This window comes from Arvicola amphibius, chromosome 2 (genome assembly GCF_903992535.2).
Source record: "Arvicola amphibius chromosome 2, mArvAmp1.2, whole genome shotgun sequence".
Lineage (NCBI taxonomy): Eukaryota > Metazoa > Chordata > Mammalia > Rodentia > Cricetidae > Arvicola > Arvicola amphibius.
In genome coordinates this window covers 144,815,973-144,839,860 of record NC_052048.2, presented here as the reverse complement: position 1 = coordinate 144,839,860, position 23,888 = coordinate 144,815,973, and the positions used below count along the sequence as shown (strand labels likewise).

At 40.8% G+C, this 23,888-nt stretch overlaps 1 protein-coding gene across 5 annotated transcripts in view; it reads right to left on the bottom strand.

The window, feature by feature from the left end:
- Positions 1-23,888, bottom strand: part of Lmbr1 (limb development membrane protein 1) — a 128,137-nt gene that overhangs the window by 87,564 nt on the left and 16,685 nt on the right. For 4 of the 5 annotated variants that reach the window (XR_005284282.1, XM_038319029.2, XM_038319031.2 and 1 more), the window contains exons 2-4: positions 20,584-20,656; positions 18,283-18,322; positions 10,813-10,952 (exon numbers count right to left, since the gene is read on the bottom strand). Coding sequence is in view for 3 of the 5 variants with exons in the window: in XM_038319029.2 (XP_038174957.1) it covers positions 10,813-10,952; positions 18,283-18,322; positions 20,584-20,656 (253 nt within the window). In the remaining 2 variants the exon portion in view is untranslated. Of the gene's footprint in view, positions 1-10,812; positions 10,953-18,282; positions 18,323-20,583; positions 20,657-23,888 lie in introns of those variants that run through there. The other variant, XM_038319032.2, reaches the window with a different exon arrangement.

The window sequence follows — 23,888 nt, the reverse complement described above, 5'->3', positions numbered from 1 at the left end:
TAAAGTGGCTTACAAGCTTTTCAAAGCTCAATCAATTTACAGTCTTTCCCCTAAAAAGCATTCTATAATTTTGATACAACTGAAAATTATTGTTACCAACATTACACATATTTATTGCATATATTCATATTAATTTATAAAATAAAAATTGTCAAACTTCTCTGCTTCAAAACGCTAGAATTAAAAACTTCAATATATAGAATGCAAAACTTAAGAAAGGTCGTTTGTCAAAGTAAGCATCCATAGCACGCTACTGAAGGTGCAGCTGGTGCCCACCTCTAAAAGAGGTTTCATCTGGAGGCAACAACAGTCCCAGAATATTCAGTTTCAAACACAAGACCAAATTGCCAGATCACCATAAGGTTCCTTATCTTCTACCGCCACCTGCTGGTATCACAAAATAGTTCCAAAATACAATATTCAACTCAGGTTGAGAGAACCTCAGGGTTAGAGCGGCTGCTAATCTGATAGACTTACAAGAAAAATAATGTGTAAAGGCCCTGGGTTTGAACCTTTGTACTACAAAATAAACAAGGTGAGGTGGGGTACATTTGATCGTAAGTATCCTTTTTCTCAACCTCTTTATCTAACAAGATGTATTCATTGGTATCCTCATCCACAATGGACTGACTACAAACCAAACCAGTTTGGATCCAGGAAACTTAATTTAAGTCATTTTCCTACCCAAAAACAAAGACTTGTTTTCAATATGATAAACGGTGTCTCAGTGTCTAGCCACTGTACTAATGCAAACTGTCACAACAAACTAAACTGTGTCAATTCACTAATAATTAGTAGCATTTAAAAATGGTGCAATAAAATTTAAGGTTTATCTTTTAATAAATATTCATAAGCAAATATATCTTCTGTTTAAGTTTGATTGCTAATAACCTAAAATCTTGTTTGACCTTCTGTGGAGTTTACAAACAGATTTTGGAGAAAAGATGGGTTTTGCACTGTTTATTCATGATATCCCCAGCTCACTGCTCCTGATAAGTCAAAATAAATTGCAGTATTCACAGAGACCAGCCAGATCACTGAGGCTCATTTTAACAACTTCACCTGAACTGGACACTCAGTTATCAATGTATATCTCTGCCCCAGCAAATGAAAGTCAAGTAAACACTGGGTACCCCGGGAGAAAAATACATCCAACATTGGAGAATTATTCCTAGATTTTAAGACTAGACATTAATCCTATCACTCTCCTCTCTTTTAAAAAGTTACCATTATTGGCTTTAACTTTAAACTGCAGAAAAGTGGTCATTCTGAAGTAGGGTCACCAGTGGTATGTGGTGTATTCCACATGTTGTGCAGCCACTGCCTCTGTCTAGTTCCAGGACATGTCCTATGCTGTACCACTGCTTAGTCACATGTAGAACTGAAGTTCTGTATCTTTCCACTAACTTGTTAACAGTGCACAAATACAAAGAGTAAACACTACAAATGGATCCTTCCATTTTCCCTTTGATTTCTATTTTAGTTGTGTCAATGATGCCACTTTGTCACCTCTGCCTCCTCTGTTCCAGCTTAAAATATATGGCATGCTAACTCAAAGAATCACAGTAGAGGTTGCCCTCTTTGGATAACTACTTGCCTTTTGAGAAAAAGCTCTGGGCCTAATGGACTTTCACAAAGACTAAGTGCTTGATCTTGGGGCTGTGATAGGTCATCCAGCTGCTTATCATAAGAGAGTATCTTATGATACCCCTAATCCAAAAAACTAGGCATGTGCAAAAGTACTGTATCATTAAATAGAAATGATGTATTGTGATCCAGCATAAGCTGGTCCTAAGAGAACAAGTAATTTCATTTAGAAGTGGCCCAAATACTCAAGGTTTCCTCCTATCTGTGTATATTGTTCTCAGCTGACAGATGAAGGGATCTAGGTCTCATTTAGTCTAAGCACTTACAATTTCTATAGGTACGTGGGTGGCTCTAACTCTTCAGCCCTCTCCAGACAGAAAGAAAAAAGTAAGATATTTGTATGCCATGAAAATACTCCCTGGACAGAGGAGGTATTAACTTTATCAAGAGGATAAAGAAGCCATGATAGAGTCGGGTGTGGTGGTGCACACCTTTAATCCCAGAACTCAGGAGGCAGGCAGATCTCTGTGAGTTCAAGACCAGCCTGGTCTACAAGAGCTACTTCCAGGACAGGCTCCAAAGTTACAGAGAAACCCTGTCTCGAAAAACAAAACAAAACAAAAACAAAAGGCTAGGGAGTGGTTGCAGATAACAGCCTCTGGAGCAGGCATTAAACAAGACAGGTACTTTATACTCTGTATACATTCCACTCCCCACATATAAAAATGCAACCAACTAGTTCTAGTTCTGATCATTCTTCGGATAAAACACTAAGACTTGAAAAGCTTAAACAATTTGCTCAAGATTACTAATAGTAAAACAGAGCTGAAATTCAAAGCGAGGTCTAGCTGACTCCAAAGCCAAGAAACAGACTCTCATGGGATGATGACCTCCAAAATAAAAAGATGTCATTAAAGTCACTAGAGGGCTAGTGGACTGGTGGTGCCAGGACAGTGAGCTGGGAGGGTGAGGACAAACCCACTCTGTGAACTCCAAACGGAGAAAACAGTCAAGTGCAAACACACTGCTGACAAGAAGAAAGTCAGTGTTTGCTAACATCCATGGTGAGAGGGGATCTTTTACACACAAAAAAAATTAGAGAAGCCAAAAGAAGAAAAAGACCAGGCAGCACAAAAATATAAAATCTCTAAAACCCCAAAGAGCATACAAAATCAAAATAGCAAGTATAGAAACATTATAGAGGTTTATTTTTACATGTAAAAAGTCACATACTTCCAATATAAAAAACAGAAAAGGGAAAAAACATGACAAATTATGTATGTAGTAGATGTCTGTAGACAAACTAAAACTGAAAGATCACGAATTTTTCTAATGATAATCATGAGAACTACTTTGCAGTCATATCTTTGGCAACAAAACTATCAGTATTTGATTCTGCTGGATTTATGTTAGAAACAAAGGCACCTACGCCATCTGTCAGAAGGATATAAGCAAATATTTCCAGAAAATAGTTTGGCAATGATATTTATTAGCCTAATAATTTCTTATCTTAATTATCTACATAAATTATGAGAAACTCAAAAGTCACTGTGAAAATCCCCTGGGTACCCAACAGGAGACAATAAAGGGTGGGGCCACAGGAGAGAAAGCTGCTGGTAGCCGGGGGCCATGCAGCCCTCATCTCACATCCGTCAGAAGTCACTGGAGAATAAGTGGTCTCACTCCAGAAAGCTACAAGGTAACTCCTTAGGCTGCTTGGTGAATATGCACAGAACTCTTGTACATGCACTAAAAATGTTTGCAAAAAACATGATGAGCAGAAAAATAATCAGCACAAATTCAGTGCTTGAAAAGATCCAAGCTACATGTGCTATAAACACATGGTGTGTGTATGTACTACAAAAGAGTCGACGTCATTTCCTGCTTTGTACGTTTTGGTATTCTTACTCATTCTGGAGTGAGCACGTACTTTACTGTGCACAGTAAAGAAAGTCACAGCTAGAAGTGTAGTTGCCCCTCCTCACACCAAGTCAGCTTCTCAGCAACAGCATCCACAGAAAGTGATTCCTGTACTTTCACAATGACAGAAGACATAAAGCTTACTCCTGTGTCACACAGAACCGTACTTCTAGATGACAGCTTGCTGGTGTTAGCATTCAGGCATCTGTACTGACCTGCCCTTAGGGTGCTGACAGGATACATCTTCAGCTGCAGTCACTAAGGGCACTCCCTGTGCACATTCATTGTATTCCCTTTTAAAAAGTGGGCCTTGCCTCCCCTCTCCCTCTCTCCCTTCCTCCCTCCCTTTCCCTCTCCCTCTCCTCCTTCCCTCTCCTTCTCCCTCCTTCCCTCTCTCTCCAGTCACCCTTATCCCCAGGGATCAGTCTCTGCCCCCCCCACTCTGCTCCCCTCTCTGCCCTCTCCTCTCTGCCCCCTTCTCTCTCCTCTTCCTAAAAACCTCCCATGTGAGCCCTGTTGTATGGCATGATTTCTCTTGGTGTCTTTTTTTTAATAAATTATAACAACTGGTTCACAGCAAACACATGATCTTGATGATCACTTCAGACTCACTACCGCACTCTGGAGGCTTCAGCACAAACATCACAACAACGACTGAAAAGTAAGCTCTATTTCATGGCCAAGGTGGTGGAGCCTTTACAGCAGCCAGCATCACTGCAAGCAGTCTACATGGAGAAGTGACTCTGTCTCCCAAACATCAACTAGGGAAATTATATAATAAAACAAGGTACCTTGGATACAACCTTCTCTAAGTCAAAAGGCAAGCCAGTCAATTTTTTGTTAAAGACATTTACCATTAACTCAAAAGAAGGCTCCTAAATTAAAAAAAAAATTCTGAAATCCTTTAGCTTAAGAAATAGTAAATACAGCCCAAAGGTGGTGGTGGTGGCAGTGCATGCCTTTAATCTTAGCACTTAGGAGGCAGAGACAGGTAGATCTCTGAGTGTGAGGCCAGTCTGGTCTATAGAGAGAGTTCTAGAACAGGCCAAGTCTATATAAAGAAATCCTGTCTCGAAAAACCAAAAAAAAAGTAAATATTTGTCACTGACTATTCTTCAAGACATGGTTTCACTAAGTAATAAGTTGAACCCAAAGAAAAACATATATAGACCCACCTGGAAAATGGAATCAGACAAAAATTTGGGAGCAGGGGGCCAGGAAGTAGAAAGTAGGGGAGAAGGGGAGTGAGGAGAACTTGAGGGAATGAGATAGTCAAGATGGAGGAAGGACAGATATGAGAGCAAGGAAAGAGATCTTGATTGAGAGAGCCATTATGGAGTTAGCAAGATACCTGGCCTTAGAAAAATGCCCAAGAACCCACAGGGATGACCCCAGCTATGACCCTAAGCAATAGAGGAGAGGGTGTCTGAACTGGCCTTACCCTGTAGTCAGACTGATGATTATCTTAAATACCACCATAGAACCTTCATCCAACAACAGATGGGAACAGAGGCAATGACCCACATCAGAGCACTGGACTGAGCTCCCAAGATCCAGTTGAAGAGTGGAGGGAGTGGGAGTATGAGCAAGGAATTCAAGACCATGAGGGGGTCATCCACTGAGACAGTTTGCCTGAGCTAATGGTAGCTCACCAACTCCAACTGGACTGGGAGTGAACGAGCATGGGAACAACCAAGCCCCTCTGAAGGGGGTTGACAGCTGGGGCAGACTGAGGGGCCACTGATAGTGACACTGGGATGTGTCTCTACTGCATGTACCGGCTTCTTGGGGTCCTGTTCCCTAAGGATGTAAACCTTGATCAACCTAGATGTAGTAAGGATGGCCTGGGACTTTCCACAGGGCGGGGTGCTTGGCACTCCATCAGGGTTGGAGGGGTGGAATGGGAGGGTCTGTGGAGGGAGAAGGAGGGAACTGGGAGAAGGGGAGGAAGTGGGAATTTGGATTGGTATTTTTTTAAGTAATAAAAAATTTAAAAAAATAGCAAAACAATAAAAAAGATATGGTTTCATAGACTCTCTTCACTATTATAAAACATCTTCACTGGAATAAGTGAAAAGATTTGTGTCCACAAAAAAAATCTCACAGTGAGGTGTCCTAATTTTACATACCTTTAGTGTTCATAAACAATGTATCTAACCATCCATATAACTACCAAATTATATAAACATAATAAAATTGTTTGACAGTAATAATACCATAATTAACAACACTAGCCACAAACATCAATACTAAGAAAATAACAATGGTATGGACAGGAAAAGTAAGAAAGCTATTCAAGCACCCAAAAGTCATAGTCTAATCTAATAGACACCATAAGGAACTGTCCTAGCAGAGAGAATAGTTAGTGCATGATGGAGGAGAGTTATCTGTCTATGTTTCTTTCATTGGTTAATTAATAAAGAAAACTGCCTTGGCCCTTTAAGAACAGAAAATTAGGTAGGTGGAGTAGACAGAACAGAATTGTGGGAACAAGGAAGTAGAGTTAGGGAGACGCTTCAGGCATTCGCCATAGTGAGTCTCCATGCTGCTCCTCTCCGAGATGGACGCAGGTTAAGATCTCTCCTGGTAAGCCACAACTCGTGGTGCTACCCAGATTACTAAATATGGGTTAAAGGAAGATGTGAGAATTAACTAATAAGAGGCTGAAACTATGGGCCAGGCAGTGTTTTAAAAGAATACAGTTTCCGTGTAATTATTTCGGGTGTAAAGCTAGCCAGCGGCGGGTGGCAGCCCGCCACTTCACACTACAGATTGGCACCCAACGTGGTGACTAAATCCACTTAAAAACCTTGCCCGCTTGGGATCGGAAAGAAAGTACTCTGAGACCATGCCAATGGCTCACTGCTCCCTGCCTGCACCTGGGCAGATGGCGGAATCAGGCTTAGGCGAGCGGGACAGCATTTGCGGATTCCTGCCGCCATAGAGAGAGAGATGTTTTCAGACTGCACGGTGCTCTGCGCTTCAGATTTGGCTGTGACTTGGATTAAGAGAGTTTCTGTGCTGCACGCTCAGTATCAAAATTAAACTGCTGAGTGCAGCTCCAATGTGGACTGCTGTGCACCTGGAACTTTGTGCAGCTCAGGGGCACCAAATGACTGAGGCAGTAGCAGCTTTGGCTCTGCTCCGCCATGCTGAACTGTACTGAGCTCAGGCAGGATCTATCGTAATTACCATGATAACAGCGCAGTTAAGGTTTAGACTTGGCTGGAAACAGGCAGTACCGTATTACCTATAAGTGGCGCAACTTAAGTTTTTAAGAAGTGCTTAACATTTTAAGAAATGCTCCTGGATAGTAAAAAATTACAGATTCACAATAGGACAGATTCAGACATATAAGACCCCCATATAGGTCACAATGTTGGATGACTGTACGTAGGCTTGAGAGAGAGAAAAATATAAATATATAGAGAATAAAGTTAATGCCTTAAAAAAGGGGTAAAGTCTTTAAAGAGACAGAATAAAGTAAAGTGATAGAGTGAAAATAAGCCACGTAAAAATGGAAAATTCACAGAGAGTCTGGATTATGTATTTTGTTGTGTTTTCTTTGATTTTTTTGACTGTAAAGGAGCTAAGTACAGAGAGACATTTCATTATATGGGCTGCCAGGCTAGACCAGAATGGACATCTTAACGGTATGACTTCAGGATTTGGATCTAAGAACATGATGCTTTGGAAAAGAGTTTCTTCTTTTGTTTTCACAGAGGACGAGACTCTGTGGATTGCTTCTATCCCAATATGGTATGATAGACCACGCCCTCCTGAAAGGTTGCTGTGAACATCTTCAAAAAATTACTTCACTCAACTGCCAACTGAGAGGAACCTAGCACACAGGTTATACCATGAAAGACCTAAATAACAACGCCCCCACTCAGCAGGAAGCAGTTTGGAGAGAAATAACTGCGCCCACATTCCCAAATATTGTTTATAAATGTTCTTTTACATTTAAAGGGGGATATGATATAGATATGAATAATTTGCATTGGTATGGATTTTAAGGTCAATTTGTTATATGTATATGTATTTCTGATTTTGATTAAGCTATTGTGATTGTAGTTCATTTTAAAGAATGTAATGTATAATTAGGAAATATAGGTTGTTAATGGATAATCATCGATTAATAGTCAAGCTTGTAGTCATGTTAGTCATTTTCTAGATGTGCATAGATATATTTCAGATAGGCATTCTTCATATCTTTCAAAGACTGCAGAATATGGCATTTAATGTTTTAATAACTTAGGGTTTTTCATGACAATGAGACACGTCTGCTCCTGGCAGCACCAATCTACTTCGAGAGGAAGATGGGCATCGAAGAGGCTACTTATGGAGTTTGTTAGCCATTTGGGCAAGAAAATGCTCTTGCCTGGACTGTTGCATAAACTGGACACAAGGAACCCACAGAAAGAGGACTGCTGAACTTGCCTAAAGGTGAGATGGTCTTTCGGGGTTCCTGATTCATGAAAGAGTCTGCCAGACGTTCTGCAGGACACAGCAGAAAGTGACTGAACTGTCTTTGGAATTTCCTGCTTCATGAAAAAGTCTGCTGGACACTATGGGCCTGAAGGCTGAAGATGGATGCCTCAACGGTACAGAGGAACTTTGGGTGACTGTCCAGGCAGCGAGTTGTCTCTGTCATTTCTAGAGTTTTATAAGTTACTTATTTCTTATTTACTTAGGTAGCATTATATCCTTCTGGAGTCTTTGATGGAGTTGAAGAATAAATAGATAGTTATAGCTTTCCTTAGTTATGATAAAAGATAAAATAGATTTAAATATTGTAACTGTAATACTTGCTTGATAACTGTTTTGTTATATGTAATTTTGCTATGTTAAAGTTGAAGCCTTTCTTTTTTGTTTAAACAGAAAAAGGGGAAATGATGGAGGAGAGTTATCTGTCTATGTTTCTTTCATTGGTTAATTAATAAAGAAAACTGCCTTGGCCCTTTAAGAACAGAAAATTAGGTAGGTGGAGTAGACAGAACAGAATTGTGGGAACAAGGAAGTAGAGTTAGGGAGACGCTTCAGGCATTCGCCATAGTGAGTCTCCATGCTGCTCCTCTCCGAGATGGACGCAGGTTAAGATCTCTTCTGGTAAGCCACAACTCGTGGTGCTACCCAGATTACTAAATATGGGTTAAAGGAAGATGTGAGAATTAACTAATAAGAGGCTGAAACTATGGGCCAGGCAGTGTTTTAAAAGAATACAGTTTCCGTGTAATTATTTCGGGTGTAAAGCTAGCCGGCGGCGGGTGGCAGCCCGCCACTTCACACTACAAGTGCATACATACTAAATTCATACAACGACTATCACATACTAAGTGCCTATTAAAGGCATATTTTTCCATTAGATATATTCCTAAAAGCAAGTGTGCAAGGTGCATTTACTATTCTACTTAAGAGAGTTGTGACCTGAGGACAAGACAACATAGTGTCCTGCGCAAAATTGCACAGCAGGTCTACCTCACTTCAAGTGTGCATGTGCAAGCATGTGTGTGTGAGAGAGAGAGACAGAAAGAGGGAGACAGAGACATGATCTCACTATCTAGTCCTTGATGACCTGAAACTCACAGAGAGCTTCATGCCTCTGCCTTCCGGTGCTGGGATTAAAGGTACATGCCACCATACCCAGATACCATCATTACTTTTTAAATCACATTAAAATTTTAGCCAGCAGACCTTGTTCATATTCTGTCATGTTTTAAAATGACAAAATGACAACCGCAGCCTCTGCTCTATCAGGTCCTCAATGGAGACTAAGGTTCTCTGACATAACCACATGAACCAAAAAGTCTTTGCCTACAATATTTAAATGAACTAAAATCAAGTAAATATTCAGGCTAATAGCTCACATCTGTAATCCCAACACTTGAAAGGCTGAAGCAGGAGAACTACCATGAGTTCAAGGCCTACAAGCAAACTCTAGACCACCTGAGGTTATAGTGTGAGACACCATTTCAAAACAGACACACATACCAATTCAAAACTTACAGTAAGTATAAGAACTGCTTCTTAGTTAAGTAAAGGAAAATAGTAACTACAACTAGTAATGTTAAGTAAAAGCTAGTTTCTGACTTCACAGAGGACTTCAATAATTGTACTGGTTAATTTTTTTGTCAACATGACATAAACATATGTAGGAAGAGGGAATTTTTTTAATTTATTAGATCTTTTAAAAAAATACCAATCCAAGTTCCCACTCCCTCCTCTCCTCCCATTCCCTCCACACACCCTCCCACCCTACCCCCATCTAATCCTCAGAGAGGGTAAGGCACATTGCCTTGTAGAAGGTCAAGGCCCTCTCTACTATATCTAGGCTGAGCAAGGTATACATCCAAAGAAAATAGGATCCCAAAAAGCCAGTACATGCAGCAGGGATGAATCCTGGTGCCACTGCCAGTGGCCCCTCAGTCTGCCCCAGTCATGCAAAGGAAGAGGGAATATTAATTAAGAAAATTCCTCCATAAGATTTGCCTGTTGGCGAGTCTATTGGGGATTTTCTTGATTAGTGATTGACATAGGTAGATCCAGTCCAATGGGCACAGTGACACAGCTAGGCAGGTGGCCCTGGAGTACATAAGAAAGCAGGCTGAGCATGCTTTGAGAAGCAAGCCAACAAGCAGAATTCCTCCATGACCTCTACATTAGCTCCTGCCTCCAGGTTCCTGTCCTGACTTCCCTCAGTGATGAACTCTGATGTTGAACTGTACTCTGTAGTGATATTTTGTTGTGTTTTAACAAATAAAGCCTGCCTGAAGATTAGAGTGCAGAGCTAAGCCACTAGAGGCCAGGCAGTAGTGGCCCACACCTTTAACCCCAGTACTAGGGAGGTGGAGACAGGAGCCGTATGGCTGGGCGGAGAGAGGAATGTAAGTGGAAGGAGACAGGAAACAGTTGCAGTCTGAGGATCGTCCCTACAGTCAGAGGACAAAGTCTGAGGAGACACTCTGGGGACAGGATCGCCCCTTCAATCTCAGCACTGGTAGAATTAGAACTCTCTAGTGTCTGGCCGCTATGCTTCTCTGATCTTCAGCATTAACCCCTATATCTGATTCCGGGTTTTTATTATTAAGACCAACTAGAATTGGTGCTACAGTGATCTGAAATAAACCCTTTCCTCCCCAAGTTGCTTTTGGTCATGGTGTTTTATCACAGCAGTAGAAACCCTCACAAGACAATAGTTCACTGGAAGAAGTTACAAATTGTTAAGGAAACTAAGAAAAACCTGTAACTTATAGTGTAGTTAAAAATTCACACGAGACGTGACTGTATTAAGTAATATATACTAACCATGGATCAAGGAGCCATTTAGCCACTGAATATAGTAGTTTTGAGGAAAAGCAAGCAGGATTTCATTGCTGATGATTGAGAAGGGTAAAAGCAAAACAGCTCCAGCTGAAACCGCTAGAGTGAAGGTGCTCAGAAACAACCTGCAAGAGAGAAGAGACATTATCACTAGGGGTCTGGAAAGCAGTGAACGTGAGAGCAACACCAGCGTGTTACATAAGATCTCCATTACAGATCTGCAACTGAAGGACAAATGGCATGCGTAGGGTCTAGAAAGTGCAGCCAGGTGAAATCCATAACGAGATCTATATACTGAAGAGACTACTGCACAATTTTAAGAAATTGTGTATTATTTATGTTTGTCTGCATGTGAGAGAGTGCGCGCTATGCAGGGGAGGGGTGATAGGGCACGCACGCAAGGTCAGAGAACAACTATGTGGAGTCTGTTTTCTCCTTCTACCTTTATACAGATTCCAATATTAAACTCAGGGCTCCAGGTTTACAAAGAAAGTACCCTGACACACACCCATCTCACCAGCACCTGATATCTCATTTAAGCAAAGTTAAATTGCGGATCTCTGAGTTCGAGGCCAGCCTGGTCTACAAGAGCTAGTTCCAGGACAGGCTCTAGAAACTACAGGGAAACCCTGTCTCGAAAAAAAAAAAAAAAAAAAAAAAAAAAAAAAAGTTAAATTATAGTAGTAAATAGCAGAGAGTAGTAAATAACACTAATCAATATTTCAAACACTACTTCAATAGTTCCTGAATAATACAGCTTCAATATGTAAAAATTAGAATCTAAAATAAATTAATTCAACAAAACAAACTGAAGAAAAACGCTAACAATAAATACAAAGCAGGCTCTCTATTCACACCAAGAAATGCTTACATAATATCAGGAAATGTGTTGCTCCAAAATCCATTATCATTTATAACAACCCAAAGGAAGAGTGTAATCACAATGGGCTTTCACTTCCCAGTTACACATTTCTGAAAAGCTTTAAATTTTTATAACATCTAATTTTGAAAAAAGATTTTTAAAAAATAAATAGCAAGACAAAGGAAGGTAGATTTCTGTGAGTTAAAGCCAGCCTAGACTACATAGAGAGTTCCAGGTCAGCCAGGTCAACATGGTGAGACCCTGTCTCAGAAAAGGAGAGGGGGAGAAGGAAGGAAGAGATGAGGAGAGGATTGGAGGTAAGAAGGAAGGGAGAGAGGAATGGAGGGGAGAAATGGGAATGTAAAAGGAAGCGGCAGGCTGTGTCCTGCCACCCGGCTAGCTTTACCCAAAATAATTACACGGAAACTGTATTCTTTTAAAACACTGCCTGGCCCATAGTTTCAGCCTCTTATTGGTTAATTCTCACATCTTCCTTTAACCCATATTTAGTAATCCGTGTAGCACCACGAGGTGTGGCTTACCAGGAGAGATCTTAGAGGAGAAGCATGGCGACTCACTATGGCGACTGCCTGAAGCGTCTCCCCACTGCCTGCTACCCCTTTTCCCACAATTCTGTTCTGTCTACTCCGCCTACCTAATTTTCTGTCTCTTAAAGGGCCAAGGCAGTTTTCTTTATTAATTAACCAATGAAAGTAACATAGACAGATAACTCTCCTCCATCATGGGAAGGTGGAAGGGAGGAAGAAACCAGGCAGGCAGCAGACAGAACAGCAGTAATGGCAAAGAAAACTTAATTAGCACTAAAAATAGAACTTGAGTATCCATAACACTGAAGCTAATATTGAAAGAATGTGAAGATAAATGTGAAAAAATTTTTAAAATGTCATAGTAATAATACCCGTGTTGGCACATACTTTTAATCCCAGCATTCAGGAGGCAGAGGCAAGCAGATATCTGAGTTTGAGGCCAGCCTGGTCTACAGAGCAAGTTCCAGGACAGCCAGGACTACATAGAAAAACTGTCTTGAAAACAGCAAACAAAGTCATAATAAATGTTCCACCATGAGTAACTTTGCACTCAGTGCCATCCTGTAGCAAACAGCAGAAATGACTGCCTACACCGCTACAAATACCCTAGAAACCCATGGGTTCAGTAAATCAAAAGCCAACTATATAATGTAGATCAATGGAACACTCCAAACAAAACTCAACTCAGAAGCATCATGAATTAATTCAAAAAATGAAGAGCACGTTTCCTGAAAAAGTACTCAGAAAAGTTGCTCATCTGGAGTGAATGGCCAGATCCAGCCCAGAGAGGACAACATCACCCTGATTAGTATCATTCCTGCCAAGATCAAATCCAAATACTCACCACCCCAGGGCCTGCACAGCTCTCCAAATACTATAGGCCCTCAGCAGGGCACATTTCAGTTTACACTTATTCCCCAACTGTTTTCTAACCCTCCATGGATTGTGTGGTTTCCATGTCTCTGCCCACAGTGCTGGTGGCCATGGGAGTATACAGAAGGTGACAACTAGTGTTCAACAGGCCAATCTACCAGATGAGTGACTCCGATAGGGAGCCCCACTTGGAAAGGCTGTGGGGTCACTGGCTGAAGATAACTATTTCTGTCTGTAATTTTCTCATGTGCCACTAAAAACAGCTATGGGTACTATTCCCACTGCTTGTGTGTTTATCTTGTGAAAATATTCTATCTATTGGGGACACATATAGTTGTAGATGGTCAGGAGGATAATTTCTGCTCAACTGCATAATTCTGAAGAGTAGAAATAATACTAGGATATTTTTATTACACAGACTGACATAAGAAAATAACAGTATTCTCAGTCACTAAGACAGCTAGTTTTATAAATTCAAAACAAACTAGTTTCCCTAGAGATGATTATATGGTTGCCCCTACAGACAAATATACAAGGTCAATTTCCCAGGTGTTTATTGCTGATTTATGACTTTAGTAGATATAACTTTCTCAGCAACTGACTTTCTGCACATACTCCCAACCTCAAGGCTCAGCCAACTAACTGTTTATTGTTTAAGTCCTGAATTTCAATGTCCCTTTCTGTCTGGGAACCCTGTTTACTTTACACACTAGCCGGTCAACATGACCTCCCTAGCCTGAGAAAAACTGTGTGATCAGTTTGGCTCTGTTTCTTATTGTTTACTCATGTAGTGTTGTGACCCTGAAGATGTGATTCATAATTGCTCAGAGGTTTTGAAGAACAGCAGGAGACAGGTAGGGAGAAGTAGGAGGGAAGTGTGAGGAAGAAGGGTGATGGAGAAAGACGTACGAGAGAGAGAGAAGTGTTATGTCGCTGTATGTAAAGAGATGTAGATATGTGGAGACAGAGAGATTTTCAGAAAGAGATTTTTCAAGATGAAATAAAAGAAAAAGTTACCATTAGAAAGTGTGTGTTTCCTTATTTACCCCTCAGATAGAAAAGTCTAGCCCTTGCCACCTTCATGGATTTTTTTCATACCCTGAAGACAGCCTTGGAGTAGGATCCCCAAAAGGTCACCAGTACCACAGGTTGCTCTCTTTCTCTTGGGTGCCCATACAACACTCCACATGGCAGATGTACCTGAATAGCAAGACAGACCTCAAATGCCACTTGCTTGTCATGTGTCCCTCAATTCCTATCATCTTGCTCCTCTCAGTAAAATTAGCTCCTCTTTCCTCTTACCCACCATAAAACTGACCACACACTAGGCTAACATAACTTCCAAATCCAATTCTAGGACACATGGCCTGACAAAAGGAGTTCATTTATGAGACAAAGAGATAAATCATCAGGTCACAAGTGGCCCAGAAAATCCCATATATATGTCTCCATTACTATAATGCTGCTTTTCAACAGCTATGGAGCCTCCACTTCACACTTCGTTACTGTGACAAACCTACCCAGAAAGCAGAAAACCACTTTTACTGCTTACAACAAGTTACTCATAAAAGGTTCATGTAGAGTTAATAACTGACAAAGAGTCCTTAAAATAAGGCCCTGAATTGGAAAAGTATAGTAGAGACATGGCTTGTGCAATCATAAAACACGCCCTTTCAGAAATGTCACCTTCTAAAATGCAGAAGTAAAAAAAAACAGATTCTACATCCAGAATATTATACCTTCTATGATTATGGTAGTAGTAAAACAAAAATATTTTCTTGAATATGTCATTTGTGACTATCTCCTTAAACAAGAGGGTGTGTGAACTTACTTGGATGCTAAATGTTACCAGTGGCTCAGAATGCCATCCTCTACAGGCCATAGTAAATTATTTCAACAAGTCTGCCACATACACTTCCAGGTAGCAAATGACATAGGACCTCAAATGTTGAACCTTGTATATTTCAAGCAGATAAGTACTTCCTTCTTGAAATTCTACAACTTCTTCAGCATTCCCTCCTTTTTATCTGCACACTCTATGAAATGCACCAACATGTCATCCTAAGTGTTTTGGGTTTGAATCTGAAATGTCCCCACAGGTTTATGTTTTGTGGCACCATTTAAAAACTGCTATGTATCTCCATGAAGTGGGGCCTGGCTGGCAAGAAGAGGTCACTAGGCTTCACCCATCGCTGATTCCAGCCCGTATGTTTGCTCTATTCTCTGCTCCATCTGCAGGTAACAAAAAACTGACACAGACTGCCAGCACTGCGGACTGTACAACTGCATAAAACAAACCTTCCCTCCTCCACCAGCTTCCACCTAGTGTTTCGTCACAGTGAGGAGAAGAGTAACTGTCTCAGAAAGGCATGTTTTGTGAACTTGGGCCCCAAGTGCTCACTCTGGCCAATGGCTCTCAACCAGTAAACCTTCAGAACATCCTACCATCAGGATCACTCACAAGCAACCACACACACCACAGACTAACCCAGGAATCTCTTGGCGAAGCTCACTCACTAAATAGATAGTAACAAACACTTGAATCTGAGTCAGCACTGTACCTGACATGTTAAAACAGTAAACAAGACATGTTTCGCCTTCACAGGGCTTCTATGTGAACCATCACTTAATGCTATGAGAGCATCAGACAAAAAAAACCAATAAAATATTAACTGGGTAACTGCACAGTATATTAAGGTGATGGGCACTACAGAAAATAAGCAAGTAAGGAAAACTGAAGTGGCAATGATAACACAAGTCAGACTCTGAACACAGAACAACACGGCTCCTAACAAGAAGCTGGAGAGAGGAGTCAAAGGCAACTGAGAGGCTGGTGTCTCGTGATGTGCAGAAGACAGCCTGAACAGGGAAATGAGGACATTAGCCTTAGACAGGTGAAAGACTATCGCAAGCTGCTGCTCTCTAATTCTTTTCTCTGCAGGTCACAGATGACTTGGGGTTGCTCTCTCTCTACTGACCCTGTCTTCTTGGTCCCAGGTCAAGGTAGTGACTACCAGGATATTCTTCCTTTCCTTTCATTCAGTATTTTTTGGAAATCTAAGTTTGAAACTACAAGAGAAACCTGTTCTTATCAAACATCCAATCTACTGGTTTCTATCAGGATGGGCAAAGATTGTCCTACTATATGCAGTGACTTCAAATCCAGTACAATAACTATTTATTTTGATATTTAAATTGTCCCCAACTTGGTGTGAGAACCCTTAAGGACTATTTCCTTAAAATATCCCAATAATTCTTACTTTTCTTCCTTTCTTTTTTCTTCTTTTTTTTTTTTTAGTCTGTCCTGGCACTTGCTCTGTAGAGATCAGTTTGCCTCTGCCTCTCAAGTGCTGGGATTAAAGGCATGTGCCATCACTGCCCAGCTAATTCTTACATTGTTATACTCTGTACAAACATAAAATTAGCCTTGGCCTTTCCCTATCCAGCCCTTCTATTATCCTCCTTAAAGGAATTCTGGTTCTACTGAGTGTGAAATTCTACTTAAACATAACCTGGGAATTTTTTGGAATTCCTGCTACTGGGAGACCTCCTCAGGAGGCAAAGCAGAGGCATACAATGTGCACTCTACGTGTACAAAAACACGGCCACACTCACTTTTATACTGCAGTTCTACGTCTCGTAGGTGTTGAAGACCATGTGTTCACATGGCACAACCCCAACTCCAAAACAACAACTCAGTGGTCATTTTTGTTTTCTCCTTTTTCCCTTAATTTTTGGTTCCTATTGACTTCAATTAAGCCTCCCCACCATTACAATGAACCAATTTTCTACCATACTGATCCCAATTCTATACAGACACATACCTTCCTGTCTGGGTAGCTACCAATTCTGTACTGAATGGTCCTGACACTCAAAACATCCTCCTTCCTCAAGTCAGCTCAAACACCCTTGGCAGGCTCCTCCCTTTGGTATGGACACCCTCTTTATCTGTGGTGACACTGACACTCTCACGGAGAACTTGCCACCCTTTAGGTTCCCTGAAACTGGAGTCAGGGATGGTTGTGAGCCATCATGGGGGTGGCAGGACCCAAACCCATGTCCTCTACAAGAGCAGTCAGTTCTCTTAACCACTAAATCATCTCTTCAGGCCCAGATTTCACATTAAATAGGCAAAATCTAATAGAAAGAACTTAACTGTTTCCCATTCAATTTGATACTTCAAAAATTAAAGTACATTTCTATAATATCTCCTCCACATACATAAGGAACCTACAAAGCAAGCAGGCAAATGTGTCACTCTGAACAGAAAGTCTACCTGCTGCTTGCTTCAGAGAGTCTGCTCAGGACACAAATGGCTGATAGTTTGACAGTTTTCCCTTTTTCTCAGAGTCTTGCTGTGTGGCCCAGGCTGTCCTCAGACTCTCTCAATCCTCCTGCATTCAGACCTCTAGAATGCTGAGACTACAAGCCTGTGCCCACTATACCAAACTAGGTTTTTCCTAAACAACCATTCTACCTTTAAGCTCTTTTCCTTATTTAAAAAAAAAATCTCCTGAAGATGAAATCTGCCATTTCTTTAAATAAGCACTTAGAAGGGAAAGGGAATATGATCTCATGTAGCCTAGGCTGCCCTTACTTACTATGTAGCTGAGGCTAGCCTTGAACTAACTCCTGATCATCCCACCTCCCCTGTACCATTGTTAGAATTACAGGCATGTGCCACACTCAGCTTGAATAAACACATTTTAGCAAGAAATGATCAGTTCTAAAGTAACCATGTGTATTTGCTTACAGGTGCTTTTTAAGAATATTATTAATAAGGATTAGTACTTTAGGCAATTATTTCCTTTAGACTCTAACTTCAAAACTATAAACAGAACAATTAAATTTTGGAATACTATGGTGGTTTGAAAGAAAGTGGCGCCCAAAGGGAGTGTCACTGTTAGGAGGTGTGGACTTGCTGGAAAACATCTGTCAGTGTGGGGGCAGGCTTTGAGGTCGACCTCCCGCTGCCTCTGAGTCAAGATGTAGGATTCTCAGCTCCAGTACCACATCTGTCTGCATGCCATCATGATCCCCATCCTGATGATAATGTATTGAACCTCTGAAACTGTAAGCAAGCCACCTCACTTAAACGTTTTTATTTATAAGAGTTGCTGTGGTCATGGTGTCTCTTCACAGCAATAGCAAACCTAACACACAAATACATACGATATCCTGTTGACTACAGCATCCTCATCTTCTTGTTCATCTACAAAAAAAAAATTTTATATAGTGTTACTATTTTATCTCCAAAGTATTTTATGAATTTATCTTTTAAAAAAGTACCAAAAATAGAAAGTTTAAAAAATTCAACTACTAAATGAAAAAGTCTTTCAAAGAGCATTTTGTAAACTTCAACAAAGACCCAAATATAAATTTCATTACATGTTAAGTGGGCATAACTGAAAAGTGAGTTGTGACCTTTTGTTGAAAAATGTTGATTAACTGACACAAATATTGATTAACTCTTTGTAAATTAAAATCTTACAAACACACAGTCTCAAAAAATAAAACTTAGAGCCACAGGATGATTGTGAACCGCATATACACAATGTGGAGATAAACAGTCAGCAGACATGTCTAGTGTAAAACATCACACTCTTAGAACTCACACAGTTTTCTTTAATTCGAATTTTCATTAGTAAATGAAATGCTAATACTTTCTTAAACTATTCTAAACTACCTTGGATAGCATCACCTCAAAAATTTGAAAGCACTGTCCAAGTTACAGACAGAAAAAAAATATCATTTTCCGTATTTCTTTAAATACCAGGCAGACTTCATTAGGATACCTTCCTCTCCCCTCTTCCTCTCTCAGGCCCCTCAGTCACCATCTCTTTTGTCCTTGATCATAAACTTACCAGCCAAAGAGACTGCCTAAGGACACAAATATTGCAAAACCCTCCCAGTCCTTCTAGCTCCTCGTCTGTCTCATGTTCTGAAAGGTTCTCCTTGGATCTCTGAACCTCTGGGAGCTCACTTGCCTCAGTGTCAGTTGTGAGTTTTGGCCATTCTTTGTAGTGTCTATCATGAATTACAGACTTCCCAAAATAACCACAGTCAAAGGCACCACAAAATCACACCCCCAATTAATTTTTATCCTGACACTCCTACACCTAACTTATCACTAAGTCTAGAGAAAAGGTTCACTACCTCCTTACACATGCCCATTCTATTCCACCATCAAGGTCTACAGTCTTTCTCCATCCCTGAAACTACTGTGTCTAAGTCTTCTAAGTCTAAAGTTTTCCTGTGCATCACCTTGATTTCCCCTTAAACAATGCATTTATGCTTTTCACTCAAACCCTCTCCTTTCTCCTATGTGTAATCTTTGAAGCCATGTGACCAAATATCTTTAAAACAACTGAGGCACTATCTTGAATCTGCAGACATTCAATTTTTTGGCAGATTACATGATCCAAAGAACATTGCCAAACAGTCACAGAGCCAGGGGACGGCTCTAAAACAGCATACTGCAACATACTGCTGTTAGATGAGTTTTAAGCTGGTAATATTTTATCAAAGAATCTTTATTTACTACATGAAACCTTTAAGCATCATACAGCTTCAACCGTCAGCCCAGCACCACAGGTAGAATATATTATGATTTCAAAAAGAAAGAAAGCTGAGAATTAGCAAAAGGCAATAGGGCATATGCTAGAAAAAATATAAAACTCTGACCAAAAATGTGTGAATTGATCAGTCCATCAAAAAAATAATAAAGACATGAAAACACAAAAATGATTAACTCAGAACAAAATTAAATAATACAAGGATGCTATATAATTAAATACCAGTACAATTACGGATATTGTAAATTCTACATTTCTTTGGAAAAGGAAAACAGGGTCTGGAGAGATGGCTCAACAGTTAAGAGCACTTGCTGGTCTTGCAGAGGACCCAGGTTTGATTCTCAGCAATTATATGGAGGCTCATAGCTATCTGTAACTCTAGCTCCTGGGGATCCAAAACCCTCTTCTGCCTCTGCAGACATGAGGCATGAATACAGTGCACAAATACACATGCAGGCAAAACCCATAGCACAAAAAGAGTAAATAAGCAAACACATCTTTCTTAAAAGAGAGACAGAGACAGAGAGAGGCAGAAACAATGAGACAATTCTATAGTTAGAAAATGAAAGGGGCTGGGGTGAATAGGATGTTCAATTAGAACCAGCCACAAGGAACCAAACACCCTCATAAACTCTGGATTTCCCAAGTAGTAAATAGCCAGCACTATTCTTAGCTGGACATGAGAATTGTGATAAGCAAGGACTCTGGTCTAGTAAGGTGACTCTGAACATAGTCAGGTTCCCTAGGGGTTATTTTTAGTGTTCTTAGTACCAGGCAACTGTTTACTTCAGTCACCAGCATATTCAGCATGGCTACACTGCAGTGTGTGGGTGGAGCCCATATACCACCCCACATATCCAGCTCTGATGAAAGCTGTAATAAAAACATTTCTACTTGCCTGATTTTCTCTTGTATCTTGTAATGATGAAGTAGGAAACAATGTAGAGGACGGCAAAAAGAAGAAAACATATCTGAAATGAAATTTAACAGGTCATTTACATTTTTTGCCTGTCATTTTTATTTTTTAAAAAAAGGTTTAATCTTTGGTATCTAAAGAAAATGAAGGATCAAATTATTGGAAAGTGAAACTTTTGGACATTTCACAAATGTAATGTTCTAATTAAAATATTAATGTATGTGAACTGGTAAATTCTGAAGATCTACAGTATTCTAGTTTAATACTATTTTGGTGAGAAAGCCCACTGGGAAGTTTCTCTTTTCATAACTTGATCAAATGTTTTTCAAAGTCATGTGGAAATAAAAAGCCAAACCATCATCAACAATTCTGAAAACTCAAATCAATGAACACACATTGGCCTCCTGAAAAGCAAGGCATGCTAAGAGCTTCAATAATATGTAAAGGATGTGCTGGTAACATAACCTGACAATCACATGAAGCTTTCGCATAAAAGAAGCATTACAGCTCAATGTGGATAAAAATAACTGATCAATAAATACACCACATATCAAAATTAAAATTTTCTATTCAGCTGTGGTTTAATTCTTAAAGATAAATTCCATTCACTTTGTCTAATAAAAACTGTATGGTAGTAATATGACCTGAGGTTCTGCTACCCATGCACAGCAGTGCCCTCCCCCACTGTGCTAATGGAGGGAGGGGCTTGTAGGCTTACCATCTATACTGATTAGAACTTACAAAATACTCTCAGGGCTTTTAACATACAGTGCACTGTTCTTCACCACATCACTACGTCACACAGCAGACCTAATAAACTCACTCTTATGAACTGTGGCATCCACACCTCAACATGGCAGTTCCCTTTCTGGTCCCTGAATTCCACTCTCTATGTCTATGAGATCAAGTTGTTTAGATCCCATGTACAAATGAAATTATTTTGTACCTGTTTTTCTATATACACAGACTTCACTTGGCAGAATATCCCCAGATAATCCCTTGCTGTCACAAAGGGCACAGTTTGCTTCAGGCTAAATGGTACATGTAAAGATTACCACATTTTCTTTATCCATTCATCTACTGACACACACCATCAGTCATCTCTGTAACATGACATGGTGAAGAACCCTGAGCAGTGTCTATCATAAATCAATTCATTTCTTTTGAATGTGAATCCATAATGGAAGAGGCGGACAACTTGGAAATTTTGCTTTGCATTCTGGAGAGCACACCATGTTGTTTTGGTGCCAGTGATACACAAGGATCCCTTTTTTTTCCATTTCCAAATCCTCAACAGCACTTCCCTCTTGCTCTTTGGAAACACACATTCCAACAGGTACGAGGTGAGTCTTTCTTTCCATTCTCTATGACAAAGGATGCTAAGTACATTTTCTTACACCTGTTGTCCATTCATATGTCTTCTTTTAAGAAATGTCTTTTGCCCATTTTTATTAGGATCATTATTATATTGCACTCCTTTTATCAGAGCTGGGGCGACAAAAGGGTAAACAGGGAAGGTCAAGAAACAGGATATCCATCAAGACCAAATGCTAAAAATAAAGCCTCAGTCAAACTTATGGAGCATGTGGGAAAATATGAAGACTTCCAGAGTGTTGAAATCTAGGGGACATCCTAAGTATGGACCTCTCAGGATAAGTTGGTGGGATATGATAACAAAGACTTTGGACCTGGGTGGTTGTCACCTCTGTGATGACACCACTTAGAGAACAGCAATGAAAATGGAGAGGAGCACTACCAACTGAGTGTCAGTATTCTCAGTGTTAGTGAGAATCCAGGCATCCGTACTGGTCTGCCCTTAGAGTACTGACAGGACAATACATCCTCAGCTGCAGCTACCAAGAATACCACCTGTGCACACTTGCTATGCTCCCTTATAAAAAGCAGGCCTTGCCCACCTCCGTCTCTTTCTCTTCCACCACTCTTGCCCTCAGGGACCAATCTCTGCTTCCCTCTCTGCCCACTTCTCAGCCCCCTTCTCTATCCTCTTCCAATAAACCTCTCATGTGAGCCCTGCTGCACGGCATGACTCCTTCCCACTATTTTTAAATAAATTATAACATTGGTGCTGTGACCCTGGCAGGCTCTCCTGGCACCTCCTCTTGCCCAGCAGCAGTCTGAGGCTTGCCAGGACCCTGGAACCTGGTCCACATATGACAGCCTCACTTCTCCATCTAAGGGATGGCTGGTCCCTCCACTGAACACTGGCATGAATGGTAAGCCCCCTTCTCTGGCCATTCCCCACAAGTGAGTATTTGTCTCTTGACCGTGGTTTCTCGCCTCTTCAACAAGCCCTGATATCAGGCAACCACATCTCTTGGAACTCAGCACACATGGCTCCTGTGCCTCCTCAAATCCAATCCTCTCTGGATTCCTGGGAAGGTAGGAATTGTAGACCCTTGAATCTTCTCTACCTCACTCACTGGAACTATGTCTTCCACTATATCTCCATGGAATGTCTTTGGAAAACTGCTGCACACCACACCCCCGTGTCTGAGTTTGGTGCGCTGGCACCCAGTTCGCGGGATTCGGGCAAGGTGCTGGAGGTTAAAATACACAGACACTCACAGACAGACAGCGACATGGGTCATCCTTGAATTCCCCAAGAATGCCCCCTTTATTGTGTTCAGGGGCAGATTATATAGAGATAGCCACGCCCCAGCCAAACCCACTAGAAACCACTCTCCTGCCATTAGGAACTCCTGAAGGTCTCGTGCTCAGAGCAGCTGTAGGCACTCAGATCAGGGGATTACAAGAAATTCAGGACCTGGGGTCTCACTGCTCCCAACAGAAAACCTCAAACTTTTGTCATATCTGGCCCAAATACCCCTTAATTATCAATCCAAATGGCTGCTTCCCAGCACCCTAAATCCCAGTATTTTACAGGACCTTTACAACATTCTGCCAGTGATCTGATAGCTGGAAGGGAGTTCCCCATTTTCAAACCCTCTCTCTGTCCTCTCTTCCTGTTCCTCAGTTGCTGCTAGTTATAAAGCCTGTTAAGCTACATTTGCCCCTTTTCATTAGTGAATTCTCTCAAATAGAGAAAAAACTGGGACTTTATATGTCTTAATTCTGCTTCTTTCATTAAAGAATTCCAATATTATTTTCCACAGCAACAGCCTGCCTCTGCTGCCAAAGTAGTTACATGTCACTAGGTACCTTTCAGCCATCAGCTATGTGACATGTGCACCTTTTTAAAAGTGCCCGCCAGGCAGAGTTCATTCTCTTTGCCTCCTCTCTTGCCTTTCACTCCTTTCTTTGTCTCT